The sequence below is a fragment of the Anolis carolinensis genome, unplaced genomic scaffold, assembly GCF_035594765.1.
Source record: "Anolis carolinensis isolate JA03-04 unplaced genomic scaffold, rAnoCar3.1.pri scaffold_71, whole genome shotgun sequence".
Lineage (NCBI taxonomy): Eukaryota > Metazoa > Chordata > Lepidosauria > Squamata > Dactyloidae > Anolis > Anolis carolinensis.
The window spans coordinates 45,881-68,885 of NW_026943880.1; the positions used below are offsets into that span (position 1 = coordinate 45,881).

Here is a 23,005-nt window from a genome sequence, read left to right on the forward strand (position 1 = left end):
GTGTTCTAACATTATGGCTCCTTCCTTGATAGAGAAATGAAGGAATTCTTGCATTACATTCCTATGTAGGCTGAATGACTACAATTAACCCTGGCCAGTTTCCAAAGAAAGGCCCCTTTTCAGAGTTTATATTGTCTTGTAAGGTAGCCATGATTTATGTTAATCAAGCATCCTTAGCTTTGGAGCAAGATAAAAACCATCAACATCTAGGAGTGTCGTAGAAATCACACAATGTTTCTTTATAACTTCTTTTAGCTTTGAAGAAGAAATGGAAATGGCTTATGGTCATCAGAACAGAACAGAGTTATATCACTTGCAAAGCAACAAATTTCATGACAGGCAACTACTCTTAACTTCCTTGAACCTTGTGCTCTCCAGACGTCTTGGGACTACAACTCTCTCTACTTACAGATATTGTGGCCACATCTGGAGGGCACCAAGTAAAGGACAACTGCTTTCCCTTGTCTTATGAGACATTTCACTGACAGGGATTGCCATTTTAAGCTCTGAAGGAGAGCTGGCCAACGGGTAATACATGCGTCCAGCTCCTTTTTGGGCTTTTGCTAGCTTCAAGAATCCCCTCTGGTATTTAACACCAATTTAAAAAAAGAATTGTTCTTGGAAGTTTCCAGGAAACACAACCCTCTCTAAATAAGAGTGTGTGCCCCCATTGTTGTTTTTACCAAAAATATATTTTTCAGGAAACCAGAAGTGGACTTTCAGTTGGTTTCAGGTTCACTTTAAGTTAAACGTTTCCCAGAACTAAAAACTTTTCCTGTCAAAATGGAATTACATTTACTTTTTCCAGTTTATGAAAACAGGAAATTTCAATGGTGTATGTTCTGTTCAAAGTGATAATGGCCAGAAAATCACAACATGCCACAGTGACTTCATCATTTAAAAAATGGTCAGAATTTTGTTCTAACCTGTGAGACAGCATGATTCTTTTGCTTCCAAATACGTTTGGCTTCATCTTTCTCTTTCTGATTCATCAGCTGAGGACTGGGCAACGTTCCAGAATTCCTGGCTTCAATAAGTTTGGTTGCTAAGTGCCAGAGGCGAGATTGCCATCTTTGCACCCCAGGGATTGCATCAGCTGAGTGAAAAATTGCAGGCGAGAGAGGATTTCATTAGCACGAGTTGAAATAACATTGTCTGAGGAGGAACACTTGACTAGAAGTACTGCCCTTTGTAATGAGTCAGTATTTAACAACGTTGAATCTAAAAATATTTAAATTCAAATCTTATTAAACTGAGTTAAACAGTTCTCCGTTGGTTTCATGATGCACACAGTATTTGTAAAAATATTCAAGCTGAAGGGCTACTGACAGAAACTCTTTACTGAAGATGTCCCTTTTAAAGTTGAAGCAAAGTGATGACAAAGACAAGTACTCAGTTGTAACGAAGGTCAGAGAACGATGTGTCTTCAAGTGGTACAACTCGGGAAAAGAAGATAAAACACAGCACTTAAAACTCTTCAAAAGGAATTAACACAAATTCAAATTAGCCCTGACTACACTATGTAACACAGTTTTTGTTCCTGGGTTATAAATGTCATTTCCTAATTGGTTCTATCAAAAAAAAATATGGAAAAAGTTTATTAAATTGCAAAAACTTTGTTTGTGCTGGACATCCTGCAGCACATTTTGCTATAGTTTTTCTATGAATCTCTCATACAGTCTCATCCAATTCAACATAGATTGTGGCAGCCACAAAAACGAAGTTTCTGAAGTATTATTACTTTAAAAGTAAGTACTGCACAATAAAGCAGGAAACAACACTTTTAAACCAGGAACAGAAAAAAAAATCAAATTTTGTTACATAGTGTTGTTTAATTGTTTAATATTTGTTTAATATTTAATTGTTTAATTATTAATTGTTTAATATTTGATACATATAGAAATCAGATAGATGTATATCTGAGGTCTAATTTAAGATCATTACATCATGTATCCTGAACACACTGATCATATCACACACTGGAGGAGCAGACATATGATCTCCCACATCTTACGTTCATCTGAAGAAAAACAGAAAAGAGGCCCTTGATTAAGAGACTTGTACACATTTCCCATGGAGAATTTTTTCCTTTAGAAAGGAGGGAAACCTTTCAGATGCATCTGGATCAACTATGCAAATCTGGTACAGACTTTCTGCAATAGTCACAACCATTATTTATTTATATTAGGCATGGGCAAACTTCAGCCCTCCAGGTGTTTTGGACTTCAACTCCCAGAAATCCCTGCCAGTTTACTGGCTGTTAGAAATTTTGGGAGTTGAAGTCCAAAACACCTGGAGGGCTGAAGTTTGTCCATGCCTGATTTATATAGTACCCAAACCTCAAGATAATAGGCCAGGAACCCGCTTGCAGTTGCTGCCAAAAAAAGGTGCATACAAGCAACAAGGCCTTTTCACGCCATCAGTGCAACTTCTGGCTTAACCCTCCCCCTCCCCCGTCCCAAAGATGCTCACCTAATGTTTATGATACTGTCTTTGGTGCATCAGATGTAAAGACTTTTTCATTTTCCCAAGTATTTGTACAACTATTTTAGTGCATTCAGATATTAGCACTCTTTTTGCCATTGGTTTCATCATATTCACTGGTTTTATCATTAGTTCATTGTTTGCATTTGTTTTCATTATACAGTGGAACCTCTACTTAAGATTATTCCAACTTAAAAGCATTTGAATTATGAGCTGTTGCTCAGCCTGTGTTTCACTTTAACATAAGAGCAACACTTTTGAGTTAAGAGCTAGTGCCAGAGGGAACTTAGCATGAGAGTACAGGGCTTTAGAGCTTCAAGGGAGCAGCCTTTGTGCCTCATGCTTTTGTTCACTTTGGGAGATTACTGTCTGCTTTGTTCTTGTCTGCCTTTAGGAACTTTGGGTTAGTTGATTTTGTGTGTTTTTTTTAATTCCTGGTATGTTTGGCTTTATTAAGGAGGAGGGGAGAGCAAGAGAGGGAGGGAGGCTGGAATGAATATAGCATGAAGAAAAAGATGCTTCTGCCTCTTCATTTTGTGCTTCCTTGCCACAACTTTGAGCTTCTACTATGGTGCCACAACTTTGTGTTTCTACTTTATATATATACTAGCTGTGCCCTGCCACGCGTTGCTGTGGCAAAGTATGGTGGTATGGGAAATAAAGTTTTGAGGAATTGGTGGTAGTTAAGGTAAATGTCAGGCTTTCCCCTGACATTAAGTCCAGTTGTGTCCGACTGCACACTGAAGTGGATTATATGGCAGTGTGGAGTCAAGATAATCCAGTTCAAATCAGATAATATAAGATTATAAATGGGTTATAATCCAGTTTAAATCTGATAATCTGTATTTTATAGGCAGTGGGGAATAGGCCTAAGTGAGGCCTAACTCTGCCTGTCCCCTGGGCTGAGTGGGTTGCTAGGAAACCAAGTGGGCAGAGCTTAGCCTTTTAACTGGAGCTCAGTCACAGATCAAATCAAACTCTTAAGTCAAGGTATCACTGTATTGCTCATTATTAAATGAACTCTAGTCTTGGGGTATTCCAAAGCTCCGATCCAATTTTTCCATGACCCTAACTTCAGCTGGCCCTGACCTCTGTCAAAGGCTTACGGAAAGGACAATCAACAAAGGCCACGTAACTAATTAGGCCTATCCAAGTATAGGTTGTCGATAATTGTGTGCTTTCAAATCCGCTGACTGATGGATACCCAAAGGTGAACCTATCACACTGTTTTCTTCACAATAGTTATTCTGAAGGGGTTAACTTTGACTTCCTCTGGGGCTGAGTGTGAGTGACTTTCCCAAGATGACCCAGTAAGTTTCCATAGTTTACTGGGGATTAAAACCATGGTCTAAAAGAGTTATAACCCAACCTTCAAACCACTATACATCAAGCTAGTTTAATCCAAATAAGTAAGAGCTGCTTTGAGTCCCCTTTGGGAGAGATAAAATGGGGTATAAATAAACATATTTATTTATTTATTTATTTATTTATTTAATGTCAAAAGCATTGCATAATAAATAAGTTTAAAAGTGATAAAATAAAGGAATCACAAACAGCTAAATAGTTTTGAACCAAAAGCGGGCAACAGCAATCGCATTGTTCACAGCTTTAAACAACTCCTCCTCCGTGCATGAAACAGGTCATTGTGGGCAAGCATACACATGAGGAGTTGTTTGTTCAGCTCCACAGTCACACAAGGTGGAGGATTCCTCCAGGTAGTGCCATCTTTCCAGGTTGTCTTTTGATCTGCCCACTCTGCTTCTGAGTCTGTTTAGGGACTTCCAAGTTGCCCATTCTTGGTTTGCCCCTGGAGGCAGACCCTATGGGGGGGGGGCATCCAGTTGGAATTGCCTGGTTTAGCTGCCCAGAGGGCTACTCTTGCTGTTGCTGGGGGAACATCAAGAGGAGTGGTGGTTCTCATGAAGCTTTTCCTTGATGAGTTTACTGGAAGGGGGCTGATAGTCATGCAGTGGATGACTTTCGCAATATAATATAATATAATATAATAATAATAATAATAATAATAATAATAATAATAATAATAGGCTCCAAAATGAGTTGAAGGAGAAACACTGGCCCATTTTGTCTCATTTCTACCTGTAACACGTGAACGGAGTCTAGAGGTGCACAGAACAAAGCACACAGTCTAGGGTACCTAGACACATTTGCATGCCTCTATTATGTTTCCTTAAGGGCTGACAAGAACACCTAGAAAACTACTGCAATCCTATTTATTTACCATGTTTAGGTTTCCATGCTGTTGGAATCTTACATGTAATTTGGTATACGAGATGGAACATAAAACTGGCATCTTTGATTTAATTCAAGTGTGAAAACTAAGAAAACCCCCATCTTAGAATCAATCAAACAAGACAAACAGGCCAAATTGTCAGGGACACACCTAAAGAAAAGGCACTTCCACATTTTCTTCTCCAGATGGCATTGACTGGGTGCTAAACTAAAAGGAGAAGTCATTAGCAAGTGCAACTCTTTGCATGGCATTTGAATTTTGAGCACTTCTACAAGAAAAAAAGCAACACGAAACTCTGCCAGCTGTGCTGACACTGCTGATCCCCAGTCTGCCATCTAAACTGGCAAGTACAATTCAACTTTGCCCAAATACTTCGTGAGCACAAAGCTCACTGGATCATCTCTGTGACACGGCAAACAAACTCTCTCTGAAAGCTTCCTTAGTGAAAGTCTTCTGTCTGTGTTTCCTACAGCATCCAAATTTTTTTAAAAAATCACATTTAAAAGCAAACATTTTCTCTGTGGCTTTTAAGCTCTGCCAAACACCAATTTACTGTGGAACAAAGCAAAGTCAATCATAAAACAATGTTCTGAAGACTAAAAATAAAGATATGTGGTTAAGTGCCCAAACTATTCATAAATATAATAAATATATATATGAAACAATAAATCAATTAACATTTATAAAGTTTAAAGCAACTGCTCTGCTCCTTATCAAAGTTAAAAGCTCTGGAGCGTGGAAGAGTAGTTTAACTGGTCTAAATTATCCAAGTCCCTGAGTTGTTATTCTGCCTGCAGGAGAAAAAGAAATACGATCCAGGTAACTGGACTTGCATTTTTCTTCAGTGGCACTAAAAACAGCTTCAGGGGAAAATGTAGATCAAGGAAATTGCAGACAAAAGTTCCTTCATAGTTCTGAAGACAGCAAGATCTTAAAAACCAGATGCAAATATGATGTAGTTCTATGATGATTCCTGAAGAGCACAGAGAGCAACGATAAAATACAGAAGCAGCAACAATAAAAAATATCTCAAATCAAAAGTTCTGTCCAAATAGAAAAACCAGCAGGTACATTAATCTGGGACTGTTAAAATACAACAGAAGAACTGGAGTGTTGGTATCAGAAAAAGCCTTACTTTTCACATCCCACAAAATGTCTTGCTCCGGAGGTGCAGCAAATAGGATGTAGAGTCGGACTGTGTCAATTCCGTATTGCTGGACCATTTCTTCAGGCTCTATGCCATTGTGCTTAGATTTACTCATTTTTTCCCACATCATCTGCAGATTTTCTTTGGTTTTAATATGAACAGGTTCAGGACCTAAACATAGACAAGAGTAGGAATCCTTTTGAAGTAAAATTGAATTACCAAGCAGAAAATAATACACAAAGTTGTAAAGTTAATGAATAATGGTTGTCAGTCACAACTTCACTTACCAGTAAGGTCAACTTCTCCTCTCTTCAAATATTTACCAGTTGTTGTTAGTCTGAATGTTCGATTCTTGATAAGGCCTTGAACTAAGAGCTTGTGAAAAGGCTCTCTAAGGACAGAGAAATAATTATGTTGAAATTAACCGCCAAAATGTGTTTTAAGCATATTGTAATCCTATACACAGCTCTTTCCCAGAAGTGGCTTTACCTTATATTTGGCCTTCTTTGGACGCAACTGCATCAACCAGGCAACAAACATCCACAAAAGCATGCAGAAGAAAGCCATCAGTGCTCTGTGGGATGCCTAATCATCATCCGTGCCTCAAACCAGTTCTATGATTACCTATGTAATCATTTGCATAGCAAAACAACTTTCTTCAATATTGGCTGGAACTGCATTAAATAGTCAGTGTAGATGGAACCACTGACTATTTAATGGAAGGAAACCTTTGCATGGATGTTCTTTACAAAGCAGAGGTGGTAAACTGTGGCACTCCTTCTAAATAGGATAGTAAAGAGCAAGGGTTGATGGCAAGTGCAATCCAATCATATTAAGGGCTGCCATTCTTAGTGCAGCATGGGTCAAAACAGAATTTCTAAAGGGATCTGACTCAACAGGGTAGTTCAGGCGAGGAGCTATTCCTTATATGAACTTGAAGATGGAGTCTTCTCCAGCTCTGCAATGTTCTCCCTTCTAGCACAAAATCACACCTTGCTGATATCAATCAAGACTTTTTTTATTGACCTAGACCTTTTAAATATTTTGCTCCAGGGCTGCATTTTAACTGGAATAATACTGGGCCTATTATAGTATAATTATAAAAAAATAGATGTCTGAAATATTTGAAGAATCAACAGATCATCTGTTTCTGTGCCCAGCTGCTGCATCTTCACCTCATTCTTTCACAAACAGTATCATTAGCAAAACATAAAAAGGGGACTTGATTCACCCAACATGGAAGCAACCAAAATCTATTCTTGTTAAGTTTAGCTATTGCGGATAGTATGTTCCATTGTAAGGTTGGAAACATTATTTTCTGTACCACAGTTCTTACAATCCCACAGTCAGGATGGTTATTGGCCACACTGAGGATCCTGGGGACTGTAGTGCAGTCACTTTTCCATTAATAGGAGTGAGAGGTGGGTAGTCTCAATGGTTGCAAGGAAGGACAGGACTAAGGACTGAAATCCAGAAAATATGAGAGTGAATCCTGATCCTGCATTCCCACATCATCCCAATAGTTTAGGAACAACAGCAGCACAACTGTAGGTGTTGACAGGCTCCTGCAGTAGAAGTCAGGAGTTTTTTCAGACAGAGCTCTCCCAAATGAAGACAACACATTGCAGAATATTGGTGGTGATATGATGGCCTGGTTCCATTCTGAATTCTTCAGGAAGGATACAGAACTCAGGATGTGTAGTGTGTCCCAGAAAGGAGAAAAGGCTTCACTTAGTCCAAAGAGCTTGGAGCAATCCCCTGGTTCTGCAATTCCATCTCAATTCTACTTGCTACACCATTAACTAAACCATCTTTAGAATCTAGTGATAATTCACAGGGTTAGCTAAGCATTAGGTAGAGTCAGCTGGCTGCCTTCATGGCACTTTATGGTTATCATAAAGGGAAGTAAATTGTTAGTTGTTCAATTTGCTAATAATGTATTTTTACAGACATAGTTTGAAGAGATGCTCTGGGGATTTTCTGCTTTGTCTACCAAAAAAACATGGTTGGTTTTGAGTGCTACATATTTCCATCTAGGTGAATAATACTATCTTTTGACTTGTTCACAGCTGCATGGTATACGGTAGACTCCTACACAGGGACCACCAAGTGTAGCATTGCCCAAACACGAATCAAGGAATATGAAAGGCACTACAGACTAACTCAACCAGAGAAGTCAGCCATAGGAGAGCATTGATGCATCAACCTGGACACAACATATTATTTGAGAACACAGAAATGCTGGACCACTCTCACAACTATCATGTAAGACTACACAGAGAAGCCATTGAAATCCACAAGCATGTGGACAATTTCAACAGAAAGGAAAAAACAATGAAAATGAACAAAATCTGGCAACCAGTATTTAAAAAACTATAAAATCAGGACAGTAAATAAGGAACAACACTCAGTAAATAGGGGAATTCCAGACAGGAAACAATCAGGGCCAGCTAACACTTCCCAACAAAGGATTCCCTCAGTCAGGCTTTGAAGCTGAAAGGCCATTCAATCCTAATCAAGGTGGCAAGTGGTAACATTCACACTGCCTCAAACAGGCAAGAGTTCTTTCTCCTACCCTGAACATTCCATGTATATATACAGTACCCCACTTGCTTAGTTTCCAACAGACTTCACAATCTCTGTGGATGCTTGCCATAGATGTGGGCAAAACGTCAGGAGAAAATATCTTGACTTAGCTCTAAATTCCTTGCAGTACCTTCCTCTCAGTGGACAGAACCACCCCAAATGCTAACCAACACATTCATATGGCCCTCCTGTATATTACACAAGGAGAGCAGAGTTTCAAAGAAATAACTTTTGAGGGTGTGCAATGATGATGGAGACACTCAGGAAGTAGAAGTCCAAAAAATAACTTTCATCTCTGGCACAGAAATTGCTCAGCACGGCTCCTTCTCATGCTGCTTCAGCTCCTACACTGTACAAGAAATGCCTTGAATTCGTTTGACATCCCTACTTTGTGGCAGATGACCACACAGAGCTCTCTTTACCTTTTGCCACATGATCATGCAAAATCAAATGATTTGAGACACTATTTTCTGCCTCAGCAGAAAAATTGGGGAGGGAGGGAAAAAAGGAAATGATATCATCTCAGAATATTAATTGTTTAACTGTCACTGATTGTTTGATGCTATGTTACTAAAATCCTATGTATTACTTGTATTTAGAATTGCTACTATAAATGGAGGAACTTTTCTTGTTGTTTACAAAGGGAATGCCTTGCCACTTAAAATAAATGAAATTAGTTGAAATCGTTCTTGACCTACATGGGGAATCAGAATGTTTATAGATAGAAGTTAATTTTTCCAGAATATTTATTCTTTCATCCCCATTCACATATGTTACCATGTTGATATAAGCAGAGGTTTTAGTCTGTTTGCAGAGACAGATGCTATTACTAGTACACAAAATATTTTACCATCTATGGTGGATTTTAAAAATACTCCTTTGTTAAGAATAGAAGTTGTGAGTTGGGAAACAAGAAGAGAAAACAGCCAAGAGCTTAGAAAAGTCTGGAAGCACGCAATTCTAAATCACAGCTTTCTGCCACAGTTCTCCCTCTTCTAAATTTTACTGCCAATTATTCATTAAGAGATTTGCAGCAATAGCTCCCTCTCATGGCCACAGATGGAGCCATAAACTCTAAGTCACATAATGGCTTTGTCACATACAAGCTTGCTTTAGATGTTGCTCCTTTATTATACCACACTACAATGTGAAGCACAATTTTAGTTTCTGCTATGTTTTGTAACAAGTCACACCATCCATCACCCAGCTCATTTTGTGCTAATGCACTTCTCTGTGTTCTTCTCAAGGCCACTTCTCATCTCAATTAGAGCAGTCCCATTGAAGAAAGGTCAGGTGGGTGTGTATGTCTCTCAAGCAATGCTTTTCATTACTGCCCTGTGGCAGAGACTGAAGAACAGCCAAGAGCAAAATAAGATAGACTATCAGTTTCAAAGAGCAATGGAAGCTACTATGGTACAATTCCCAATTCAGAACTGCCATCATGATATTTTGCCAATCTACAGCAGAGGGATATAGAAAGTGAGCTCATCCCTTCCACCAGTCCTGTTGAAAGACCAGCTTCATCAGCTTTCTCCTCTCTTTAAATTGTTCCATTTGTAATAGCTCATAACTGTTATTATATTTTGTGTGTCTGATGACCTTTCTATACTGCCCTGTATCCCAGGATCTGATCCCAGATTATCTGCTTTAAAGAATTATATGAGTCTCCACTACCAGATAATCTGAGACAAGCAGATAATTTGAGATCACATCTTGGGATATAGGGGCAGCGTGGAAGGGCCCTAAGTTTGTTTTCATTCATTTTCCCTCCTCTTCTCCTTTTCTGCCATGTATTTTAGATTAAAAGCCTATGTATATCAGTTACTCTGGAAACATGTGAGGCTAAAGAAGAGGGCAAAAATCCTTTAAGCAAACAAACAAACAAACAATGTAAATGCAGGGAGATGGAAAGTCTCACCCTGTGAATCTCTTCAATCTGTTTATGTAACTTGTACTTCCATTTACTTTTCCCTAATTCCCTTTTCATTCATGAGGTATACAGACAGAGGGAGATGCATCAGACCATATATTTTTCAGACTGCTGCCTCTGAGTATAGTGTTTTTGCAAGTATTCCACTGACTATCTGGTTTGCTTGTTCCCTTCCTGACAACAATGGCCTCCTACACTTTGGCATAATGGTAAAGCAATCTGAAATGGATAAAATCTCATGCCTCTAAGCTTAAATCACATTGCCAACTCCCAGACAGAGTTTCACTGGGCCAGTGGTTCAGACACATTTTTTCCAATGCAATTCCTGGGTGTGGATGTCTAGTGATATTACACGTTAGACAGATCAACTGGGTGGGCAGAGAAGGATGTTATGCTCTGACTACTCATCACACATGGGGGAGGAATTTGGGTAAGAGTCGGAATGATATAAAGGCTATGGTAACAATGAACAATGTTAATGAATAATATACTTTGTATATATAGGAAGGTGACTAAATTTTATTCCTTAACTATAAAAATAAATGATTTTAAAAAATTAGATGCAAACTGCAGTTTGGAATGTGACATTTTAGAAAGTGTTAAGTTACATTGTTCTGATAATCTAACAGGTCATTGCTTGTTAGTGCAGTCCAAAAAGTAATTTACTACATTACCACATTTCTGTGGCTGTTACCATTGTGATACTGATATCTTCCCTCTCTGAACACCATAATTCTCAGAAGGCTCTCTTACATGGATTCCTATCCCCCAACCACCTTATATAACAGGCAGATTCCACAAGGACTGCATACAGATGCTCTGGGCAGAGATGCCGAATAGTAACTCCCTCTTCCTTCCTCAGTTCGCTCTCCTCCAAATGATTGCTGCAAATCTCATGCCTGGTTCGATTTCAGGCATGTGGAGAAAACTCCTTCCTATTCCAAACTCTTTCACAGCTTGTTCTAATCCTGCCAGTTCAAGAGAACATTCTGTGCTGCTGTTTGGGGAAGCCAACCTATAGTAAGGCACCCTCCACTCCCATCACTCAGAATGATTTTCTCTTTTGGAGCTGCCTGAAGCAGTATCTTTCACTTGGTAGAGAACTGATGAAGGCAGAAACTTTAAAGTTATCTTTCAAAATTTCCACCTAACTGGACCCAACAGTCCTGTTCATTTTTGCAGTGTGTTTCCTCCTTTACGTCTCCACATCTCTCTCTACCCACTCCCCTCATCCAAGCCTTCCTTCCTTCTTGTTGGTTCTTCTGCTTTTCATTAAATGGCTCCAAATTCCACAGATAGCATAAGGCAGCCACTCATATGACCCTTCCTCTTTGACCTCTCATTTCTCAGACTGAGGCAGAAAACATTCAGTAAGACGCAAAAGTTTTATTACTATGTGTAACTGAAAGTTACTGGATTATATCCCTGACCATTAAAGGCAAGAGATTAAACTACTCCAGCTCATTACTTCAAGATATACTAAGTCATCAAAGTAACTTGATAACAAAATGCAACAAGTTATCAAAGTAACTGGTTTCTAGTCAAGCTTGATTTGTGTTGTTTCAAAAGGCACATATTACTTGTAGCAAATTACTGACAACTTGCTACAAGTAATATGCTCTTTGAAACAACACAAGTCAATATTGACTAGAAAGATTACTATGAAACTGAAAAATAGAGGTATGTGTTGTTGCTATGGGAGAAAGAAAAAAATATTTGATATACATTTTTCAGTGAACCAACTTAAGCGCATTTCCCAAAATAATAGAGATCAGAAATCCATTATTCTTTTTGCAACACACTTCATGACTCTAAAACTGTAGCAGAATAGGTTGGGACTAACTCATCCCTACATTATCATGCCCAGTGTTCACACAGCCTAAGACTATACAAAGTATATTTGATAACCTGCTTTCTTTATGAAGCTTTTGTTGTATTTGGAGCAGAATGTCTGTTATTTCAGGGCTCACTTTGGCTATTATGGTTGTCCCACTTACCTATGCTTAGTCATCTTCTGATCATGGCAAAAATGATTAATGAACCTGGCGTAGTACAAATGCATCACTGCATGTTCCTTTCCTCCAATGTACAGATCCACAGGCATCCAATGATCTGCCAAGTCTTTGTCAAATGCTCTGTTAGCACAAAACCAGGAAAAATCACCCACAGATGAAAATATGATCAAGAAAGATGAGAAGTAAGTATTGCATTTAGACTGAATATATACTGAAGAGGACTGGCAAACCGACAGAGGAGGCTTACAATTAAATGTTAGCATTAGGGAGCAACCTGGTGTTATGACATTAGAACAAAATCTATTCCAAATGTTCAATGGCTAATGAAATCTGAACTGTTGGACCACAAAATCCAATCTTTCCATTGTCTGTGTTCACAAAAATCAAGAACATTAGACAGTTATTTGAAGGTTGCACAGGAACACATAAAGGCAAGGAATATACTGTACTGGCAGAGGAGAAGGGTGATAGAAAAATCAAATAGAAATGCATTTATTGTCTAAAAACTACAAAGCTATTCCAAGGTAACCATTCCACTTAGAATGAAAAAAAAACTTTCATTTTTAAAGTATAGCAACAGGAAAAGCAAGCCAATACCTATGTTTAGAGTTGAAACAGATCAATATAAACAACAATCTTAAATAACCTCAAGTTTATTTCAAAAAAGTGTAGCAGTAAATATAAGTAAACAAGTGCAAATGTAACAGTAAATTTTGTTTGGCTTTTGAGCTGCTAATGCAAACAGTGTAGTATTTGTGTAATACTAGTGGATTTGTTGCTAAATAACATTAATTTTTTCCTCATTCCTAGTTAGAATTCTTGTCAAAATACCAACAAGAAGCCTTTCTCCAAGGATTAAACGGTCAGCAAGATGCAGTTAACAAGTTCTTGCAGACAGAGAGCCACAAATACACATAGCTCAAGAACAGTTTTTGCATATCTTTCATGCAAACCAACAGAGGCAGAGTTTGAAAACAGGAGGCAGAAAACCACTTTCATACATTATATGATTAATGTAATAATGATGCTGATATTATTCCAGACTATGACTATTTTTTAAAAAAAATGGTATACCAAATTTGACTGCATATGAGCCTATTTAACTCTTAATTGTAAGTCACCTCTGGCATATAAATGGTTTTGGCTCAGCAGAAATCAATTCAAATTACAATGGCATGTTTAAATCCACTTGTTTTAGATCAATTCTCATCAAATACTGCAAGACTTTGCTTTTGAGTAAGTAGGCAGAGCATTCTGCTATTATTCATTATAATGCCACATTTCTTACCTTAGCTATGTTTCTGTTTTTAGTTATTTATTCTTCACAGCGTACACTTGACAACTGTGATTCTGGTATAAACCAATTTCAAATGACGCATGTGAACATGTGCTCAGATCTTTAAAAAATGTATATGTGCATGTCTGGACCCTGCTTAACTTCCAAGAGAAGGCAGGATAGTTCCTCCATTGTGGCAGCACTTCTGGCTTTTTAAAATGTCTGGTGGCAGCCAGGAGTGACTGATCCCTAAAAGAGGTATTGGTGCTTTCCCTTCTCCCTGAAATTACCCCTGACCTATTTACAGGTCATAAAAAATCCATAATTTTTTCCCTTGACCAAAAATTGCAAGATGAAGGTTGGGAAGGGAATTGATTAGAAAGCTTTTCAGGTCCTGGGAGGTTTTGACAAGCTATAACATGCCTTCCAAGGTTATGAACAGATTTGTATGATGACATCAGAAGCTGCACTAAATGATATATTTTTAAAAAGCCAGCCCTTTAATTCTATTGTGTGTGAGGAAAGGACAAAAATGACAAAATCACAGAAGTTTCCCTTCCAGGAATCCTCATTCCATTGTGTTCTGTGTAAGCTAGAGACAAAAGGAGTATTCTAGTCTTTTCTTCCAATCCAGGCAATGCAGGACAGGACCAGCTAATAGGATTACAGGTAAAGCTGACTGACAGAAAACAGGACTTTGAAACTACTTACCTCTCAGTGTTATGGGGATCAGTATATCTTAAATAATACCAAGCTGAATCAACAAATGTATCCATGGTATCTGTTTCTCTCCTTGAAGGTTTCTTGCATCTGAAGAACAAAAAATATCATTATTATTATAATCAGGGTTCCACTGAGATAGACGCTATTAGGGTAGAAATTTTGTTATGGGTTGTTGTGTGTTTTCCAGGCTGTATGGTCATGTTCCAGAAGCATTCTCTCCTGGCGTTTCACCTACATCTATGGCAGGCATCCTCAGAGGTTGTGAGGTTTGTTTATATGATTTTCTACTATTGTTCCCTGGAGACTACATTAGAGCCAATGTGTCTAAAACAAATCTTGGATTCTTACTTATTTCACAAATATGGCTTCTAACCAAGCATGTGAAAATGAGGCTTCACAGGTCTTGGCAGAGGCGAAATCCACAAGTCTGTACTTTTCAAGTCAATTGACAATACAGGGTCATAAAAAAGAGCCACTCAGGAATTTCTGTTGTAATTACTGTTTAAAACCAGCCCTCTGTTATTTTCCTTCCTAAACTTCCTACAATTGGGCCACAAATGGAGAAAAGACATTATAAGCACTGTCATTACCACTACTTTTTCAGTGTGGATTCAATGATTTTCAGACCTTCTATTGCCAAACCTCAAAATTTTCTAGGAGCCACAATCCTTTCCTCCTTTTATCAGTATTCCAATGCAGCTGCCAAAAACTCAAAAGAATGGCAATGTGTACTGTTTGTTGGAAAATTGATATAGAAACAAAAGACTGCTGCCAACCAGATCTCTGAAACTTATCAGTGAGCCATCAAAGTCAAAATGTATCATGTTACTTAAGATTTGGCTTCACTGTATCAGGATTATAATCGTGCATATAGAGTTATAAAATATCACGTATAGGTCCCAATAAAATCAATGTGAAAAATGAAGTTCTACAGTCCAGGTTCTGATTTTTGGTAGTTACACAGTTACAAGTTTAGCTCTTTAACTATATACTTTTATTCTTGACAATCTTTTGACCTTATAACCCCCTTCTGAAATCTCAAATGAATATGGGCTAGTTGTAGTTTCTCAAAGAATTCTATATGAATGGTAGAATCACAGAATCGTAGAATCGTAGAGTTGGAAGAGACCTCACAGGCCATCCAGTCCAACCCCCTGCAAGAAGCAGGAAAATCTCATTCAAAGCACCCCCGTCAGATGGCCATCCAGCCTCTACTTAAAAGCCTTCAAAGAAGGAGCCTCTACCACACTCCGGGGCAGAGAGTTTCACTGCTGAACAGCTCTCACAGTGAGGAAGTTCTTCCTAATGTCCAGGTGGAATCTCCTTTCCTGTAGTTTGAAGCCATTGTTCTGCGTCCTAGTCTGCAGGGCAGCAGAAAACAAGCTTGCTCCCTCCTCCCTATGACTTCCCTTCACGTATTTGTACATGGCTATCATGTCTCCTCTCAGCCTTCTCTTCTGCAGGCTAAACATGCCCAGCTCTTTAAGCCGCTCCTCATAGGGCTTGTTCTCCAGACCCTTAATCATTTTAGTCGCCCTCCTCTGGACGCTTTCCAGTTTGTCAACATCTCCCTTCAACTGCGGTGCCCAGAATTGGACACAGTATTCTAGGTGTGGCTGACCAAGGCAGAATAGAGGGGGAGCAGGACTTCCCTGGATCTAGACACTATACCCCTATTTATGCAGGCCAAAATCCCATTAGCTTTTTTCGCCGCCGCATCACATTGTAGGCTCATGTTTAACTTGTTGTACATAAGGACTCCAAGATCTTTTTCACACATACTGCTGTCGAGCCTGGCGTCCCCCATTCTGCATTTCATTTTTTCTGCCTAAGTGGAGTATCTTGCTTTTGTCCCTGTTAAACTTCATTTTGTTAGTTTCGGCCCATCTCTCTAATCTGTCAAGATCGTTTTGAATTTTGCTCCTGTCTTCTGGAGTGTTAGCTATCCCTCCCAGTTTGGTGTCATCTGCAAACTTGATGATCATGCCTTCTAACCCTTCATTTAAGTCGTTAATAAAGTTGTTGAACAGAACCGGGCCCAGGACGGAACCCTGCGGCACTCCACTCGTGATTTCTTTCCAAGATGAAGAACAACACAAAACTGAGTTACATAATTCAGGATTAGAAGAGGAGCTGAAAATAGAAATGTTTACTCTTGTTTTAAAACACACACAAACTTTCATATAGATAGATAGCACTCAGTTAACCGGCACCCATGGGAATTGTTAGATGCCAGATAGATGTAGTTTCTGGTTGCTATACCATACTATAACCTCTGTATTGACTTGATATTAATATGATCAAGGGTCTGGGGAACAAGCCCTATGAGGACCGGCTTAAAGAGCTGGGCATGTTTAGCCTGCAGAAGAGAAGGCTGAGTGGAGACATGATAGCCATGTACAAATATGTGAGGGGAAATCATAGGGAAGAGGGAGCAAGCTTGTTTTCTGCTGCCTTGTGGATTAGGATGCGGAACAATGGCTTCCAACTACAGGAAAGGAGATTCCACCTGAACATTAGAAATAACTTCCTCACTGTGAAACCTGTTCAGCAGTGGAACTCTCTGCCTGGTGGAGGATTCTTCTTTGGAGGCTTTTAAGCAGAGGCTAGATGACCATCTGACGGGGGTGCTTTGAATGCTTCTTGGCAGGGGGCTGGACTGGATGTCCATGAGGTCTCTTCCAACTCTATGATTCTATGAATATTGAAATATAGTAATTAAAATAAATTAAAACAAATAAAAGACAAACTTAACTTAATGGAACACAGTTTTACTGTCTTATAAAAACACTGAAATGTGGATGTAGTATTACTTGTACATTTTTGTTTTGTTTTTTGTTTTGCTGGTTGCTTGAGAGTTTGGGTTGCTTGGATTGTGGTTAACTGAGTCTACTGTATTAAAATCTGCTATGTGGTTTTGCTCCACAGAGACAGGAATGAAACCACAAATTTAATCTCTATGCCTGTAATTTTTAAAAAATCTAATAGTTTTCAAAAACATATAGAGTGGTAGATAGAATATAAGATATATTAGAATAAATGCAGGGCCGGGCGGAGATAATTTAAAATATTAAGCGGGGGTGGGGAAAAGTGCCCCCCCCCCCCCGCCGGCGCTGCAGGAGGCATGGCCATGTGCCATGGGAGGGCACATGGTCCCTGACGGCGCCCCCCGGGGACCTGCGCCCGAGGCGGCCGCCTCACGTGGCCTCTATGGTGGGGCCGGCCCTGAATAAATGCCTCCAACTGGCTTTCTATAGTCAATGGAATGAATAGGAATAGGGATCCTATCGTGCAATGACATATGTATGTTCTGAATTAGAATAGTTTCAAGACAGTCAAGACTTAGTTTTACCATTAAGTCAGATATGCTAAAAATAACTGAGAATACGAGAACAGACTGGGCAACCAATATGTCAGGACTGCTTTGATTGTATTTTCCTGCATGGCAGGAGATTGGACTAGATGGCTCTTGTGGTCTTTTTCAACTTTTATGATTCTAACTCTTGATGACAGCAGCCCACTCTTTATGGGCTCCCCAATGATATTGAGAATAACTGTTATTACCTTAAAATATCTCAGGGTACAAATATGGCATTGAGAGCAATTCTGAGCCCCATTAAGTCCTACTATTCTCAGACAATACTGATATCAGTGACAATCCTTTGCTCTGGTAAATTTTAATCATATTAAAAATAAAGGCAAACAGTGCAAGGAATTGTTTGTGTTGAAATTTGCTAGTATTTGAGTTCTTTTTTACCTCAAATGCCTTTGGGAACAACAACAAGAAAATGAAACTGGGAGTCTCCTAAGCCACAGTGCTGATACACCTCATGCCAAGATGCAATCATTTCATTTGTGCTTGAATGTTCAGAGAAAAGTGGGAGTTTTACTGCAACTGCGAGAATGGCTTGAGATCACTTACAGTTCCAGCAAAGCAGCCTAATGATATAGAAATCACCATGCCAGCTCTGCTGAGAGCAATGTTCCATTATTTGCAGGATGAAGAAAAAGTCTCCCTAGGACAAGGATACATTCCAATACTTCCCGCGTACCATGCCCACAGCCATAGATGCTACAAAGAGAACAGCTCCACTTTCCTCACTGAATAGGTAGTTCTCTCAATCTGAATTAGTCTGTTAGCTGAGCAAACAGCAGAAGCCTTAAATTTGGCCAGAAAAAAATCCCTTTCTGATTCAAAGAGTTGCCTGCCATAAACAACATAGAGCTCAGATTTATGCTGAAAAGCACCTGTCTCCAAGTGACTTTGCACATTGTAATTTTCCAATGTAGAGATAATCTTCTGGTCTACAGAACAATAACTTACTGATGCCTGATCTGCAGCAAAATAAATCATAAACCATGTTTACTATGTGATATCTTTAAAAATTACAGCAGCCCTAATTCTAGACTCATACAAGTACTGTAAGAAAGGGAACAAGAATCCCTTGTTTCTTTGGTGAGCGACAGAAGAATAAAAGAGGTCTACAGATTTTAAATTGTGCTTAGGATTGTGATATAATCTTGAACTGAGAGAGAAAGAAAATGGACTTTAACCCTCCAGAAAGCCCCTATATCCTACCATACTAGCTGAGCTCAGGAGTGGCAAAACCAAAAACAAAGTCATAAATTTTGGGTATTTTTTTCTTGTTAGAAAATAATCTGGTACACTAGAAGAAACTGCTTTGATTGTGGGTAGTATTTTCTGTCTTCTGTCTTAAACACTAGCCACTGTCTAAAGCAAGGGCTCAAAAAAACACAATTATTCACAAATTATGGCCTGAAGATAAGTTTCATAACTTGAATCTTCTTTCCCCTCACCCCAAACAGCATATTCAGACATTATACACAATACAATAATGAACAGAATTTTAAAAAGTTCTAAGTCTGAAAGGCATGAAAAGCTATTTCAAATAGTTAAAATGATACATTCCAAATTAGATTTTTTAACCAATATATAACACAATGTACTCACTTTGGACAACAGCAGTTGACCCAATCTGAAATTGAAGCTAATGGTGAGCCACCCTTGCCTGTAAAGGATGCAATATTTGGCAACTGTACAGGTAAATCCTCATACGGCACAGGCACAGGACCACAGGACTGGCAATGAATAACTGGAATAGGTGTTCCCCAATAACGTTGTCGGGAGATCAGCCAATCTTTCAATTTATTACTTGTTAGGTATACTCCTACTCCTTTATTTTTGGCTTGCTCAGTGATTGCATTTAACGCTTGTTGTCTACTCATACCTGTGAACTGGTAAAAAGAAAAGATTAAGAGCATAGTAAGTACACTGCACTAATTAAGCTATTGGAGTAGTCCAAGTCATGTCCCTACCTATGGGAAATATTCTTCATCCACTTGTACAAAATACAACTATTCATGTGTGAGAGAAAAAGTCAGTGAGGTGAAATGCCATGACTGTCTTTTTTTCTTTGCCTGCTGGTTCCAAAAACAGAAACTAGGCCCCTCCATTCACACAAGCCATAAACATAAATCAAAGCAACAAAGAGGTAAAATAAATTGCTGGTAGAAAATTGTAGTCCATGCTACCTCTGGTTTAACAATATAGTATTTTTTGTGGTTGCCGTTTTTATAATGCACCTTCAAGTGAATTTTGATTTGTTGTGACCCTGTCTTAGGGTTTACTTGACAATACTGATTCAGAAGAAAATTTGTCATTGACTTCCTCTTAGGGCACATCCACATTTAATACAATTTCAAACCAGTAGTGAGGAAAGTGACTTAGGGCCCTTCCACACAGCCCTATATCCCAGAATATCAAGGCAGAAAATCCCACAATATCTGCTTTGAACTGGGTCTGCTTTGAATCTGAGTCCACACTCAGATAATGTGGGATTTTCTGCCTTGATATTCTGGGATATAAGGCTGTGTGGAAGGGCCCCTGTAACTAATTTTGAAGCCTGGATAATTACAGAAACCGCAGAGCAGTAATGTGCATTAAGAGCTTTCTTTCACGTGTTTTTGTGAGGGGTTTTTTTCTGACACAGTTTGAAGCTAGCTTCGAACTGTATTAATTGGCCAGTGCAGGTGGACCTTGGCCTGAGAAAGTATGACTTTCCCAAAGTTATGTAGTGGGTTTCTATGTCTGAGGAGAAATTCAAATGCTAGTCTCCCAAAGTCCTTACACAGCACTCGGAGAACTACACCACACTGGATTTTATTATCCAAATCAACCACATGTAAGCTGCTTTAGCAGCCAAAGAACATGGTGAAAAATTAATGTAATGAACAATAATAATTCTGACTCAGTTTCCATTAGACTTTCCTTCATCTGTTGAAGCATCTCCTTTATACTGATATCCTCTGGAGTCTTCCTAGGCACTGTTAAGGAGCAGGGGTCATAAAAGCAGAAACTCACAGCAATGCACCAACCTCTCCAGAGTGGATCAGTCTCTGTGAGCCATCTGACAGAGTTTCAATAACTTCTTCAAATGACAGGCCCAAACTCCTAGCAACTTTAGCATCATCTGCTTCAGTGCAAGGGATTCCTGGAGAGGGAAAATAAAGGAAAGTATTTCTTAAACAGTTTTTAAGAAACAGAATACATAACTCTGTATAATTTAAAAATTGAAGCTCATTCCAGCAGACTTTCTATTCAGAACTTAGCTGTCAATAGTAACTGCATTCTCTTCATGAATACTTTCAATTTATTTAACCCATATTTTGTTTATTCCTTTCAGCACACAAAAAGAGTCTTAAAATAAAAAATGTTTCCACTCCTATAAAACTAAAACACTTTATGTTCTATCTAATTGTAGCCCTTTGCAGATTAAATTCTTTATGCATTTACAGATTAACTTGGCCTTGTCATTTTTGCATCATATTCTGAGAAGCCAGGGTTATTTTTTCTCAACCTGATTTTTCTACTGACAATACCTGAGCAGATTAAATTACTACTGTGACATCAGGCTCAAACTATTAATTTGAAGGTTTTCTACTAGACGTTAAGACTCCAGTTATATCCAATTCTATTAAACCAAAGACTAACAAGAGAGTGTGTGTGGGGTGTGCATGTGTGGGTGGAAGTTAAGATGCGTCCATCTAAAACAGCTGTTCCTGCCCTAAATGGCAAACTTGTTTTTGAAATTCTATTCAAGCAACTGGATGAGAGAGGCATGTCAACTGTTTCAGACAATAAGAGCAAACTCTGTCCCAATCAAAATTATGATAAATAAGTGGAATCTGAAACCAATTATGTCAGTGGGGAGTGCTCCTATTCAGAACTGTAGCGAGACGGCCACATCCAGAATATTCCATTATGCTGTCTCGTTCTTGTGGTTTTCCAGTTTATTCCCTGCAAAATAAGTCAGTGTTTTCTGGTCAGTGAATATACTCATGTTTGCTTGGGCTTTTAGAAAAGGTTGTTTAGGACACTTTCTTGGGTAAACTTTTGATATTTTTACAAACCCTGCAGCATTCCAAGATCGTGGTTACAGGAGGCAGCCATGTGTTTATATATGGATGGATTGTCATGGAACCAATTCCCAGAGCTGAGTCTGCAAGCTCTGGAATTGGAGCCATAACATCAAGCACTCCCCGATAGCTCATGCAGACACCTGGCCGCGGAGCATGGGAACTTTTGGAGTGAGAATCAAAACAGCTTAAATGAATAGTTGGTGTTGTAGGGGTAGAAATGTGAGATGTGGGGTGGAGTTTGGTGATGATATTTACGTGTGATGTGACGTTGTAGCAAAGGTAATAAAAATGATTGTATGTAAAAATTATGTCATTCTCGACTTTTCCAAGTCGTGTGTTCTTCAATAAAGATTGGTTTTGATAACAGCTTCTTTTGATCTGTGTTCATGCTGGTCGTTTGAAGTGAGCGTGACATGGATACTACCCTTTTGGTGACATATTGTCTTGGTTTGGGACAGAGAGAAATTAGATGGTTATCAATACTTATGATACTGATATACTGATGTTGTCTCACTCCCATTTGTAAATATAAGTCGTTTGTAAGGCAGATGTTTGAAAGTCGGGGACTGCCTATATTGATTTTGATTTAATAGATATTTCAAATAAAGACCTTGAATGTGTGTTTATTTCTTTAAGCTATTAGCTGGAAAAAACATAATAATAAATGAAACAAGTGATATTCACTCTTTAACAGGTATAGTTTAAACTGGAGAAGCATTAATGGAACATTTTGCTTCACCTAAAAATAAATTAACATTCAAGCTTACAATAATTGCATCAGTTTGGTCTTTGTACTCCAAGTACAACACAAATTTGGGACTGCATAACATAACTTTGTATCAAATCTTAAAAACTATCTGTATACCTAGGATTGACAGATTTGAATCCCCAAACATTAACATAGCTTTAAATCTCCTGATGTGATGGAAATAACCACCATTTTCCTGCTTCAAGATAATACAGAGCTGGAAAAGATGCAGAAAGGGGCAATCAAAATGATTAAGCAGCTGAACAACTCTCCTATAGAGAAAGGTTACATAGAGAAATGTTTCTAAGCACTGTGTTTAGAAAAAAGCAGGCAAGGTATACAGCAAGTAATGATAGGTATGTATGAAATTATGCATGGTGCAGGAAAAGTGAATAAGGGGATGCC

General features: G+C 38.7%; 1 protein-coding gene and 1 long non-coding RNA gene across 4 annotated transcripts in view; one reads left to right on the forward strand and one right to left on the reverse strand.

The window, feature by feature from the left end:
- LOC134295054 (probable leucine--tRNA ligase, mitochondrial) overlaps window positions 1-23,005 on the reverse strand; it is a gene marked incomplete at its 5' end in the record, with an annotated part of 53,832 nt that overhangs the window by 17,779 nt on the left and 13,048 nt on the right. For 2 of the 3 annotated variants that reach the window (XM_062966997.1, XM_062966998.1), the window contains 7 exon segments: window positions 927-1,096; window positions 5,871-6,053; window positions 6,170-6,273; window positions 12,396-12,533; window positions 14,401-14,499; window positions 19,385-19,668; window positions 20,809-20,924. In XM_062966997.1, coding sequence (XP_062823067.1) covers window positions 927-1,096; window positions 5,871-6,053; window positions 6,170-6,273; window positions 12,396-12,533; window positions 14,401-14,499; window positions 19,385-19,668; window positions 20,809-20,924 — 1,094 coding nt within the window. 3 annotated transcript variants of the gene reach the window in all.
- LOC134295056 (uncharacterized) lies at window positions 12,488-14,679 on the forward strand. Its single transcript, XR_010001622.1, has 2 exons — window positions 12,488-12,595; window positions 14,600-14,679. It is a non-coding gene; the product is annotated as an uncharacterized LOC134295056 (long non-coding RNA).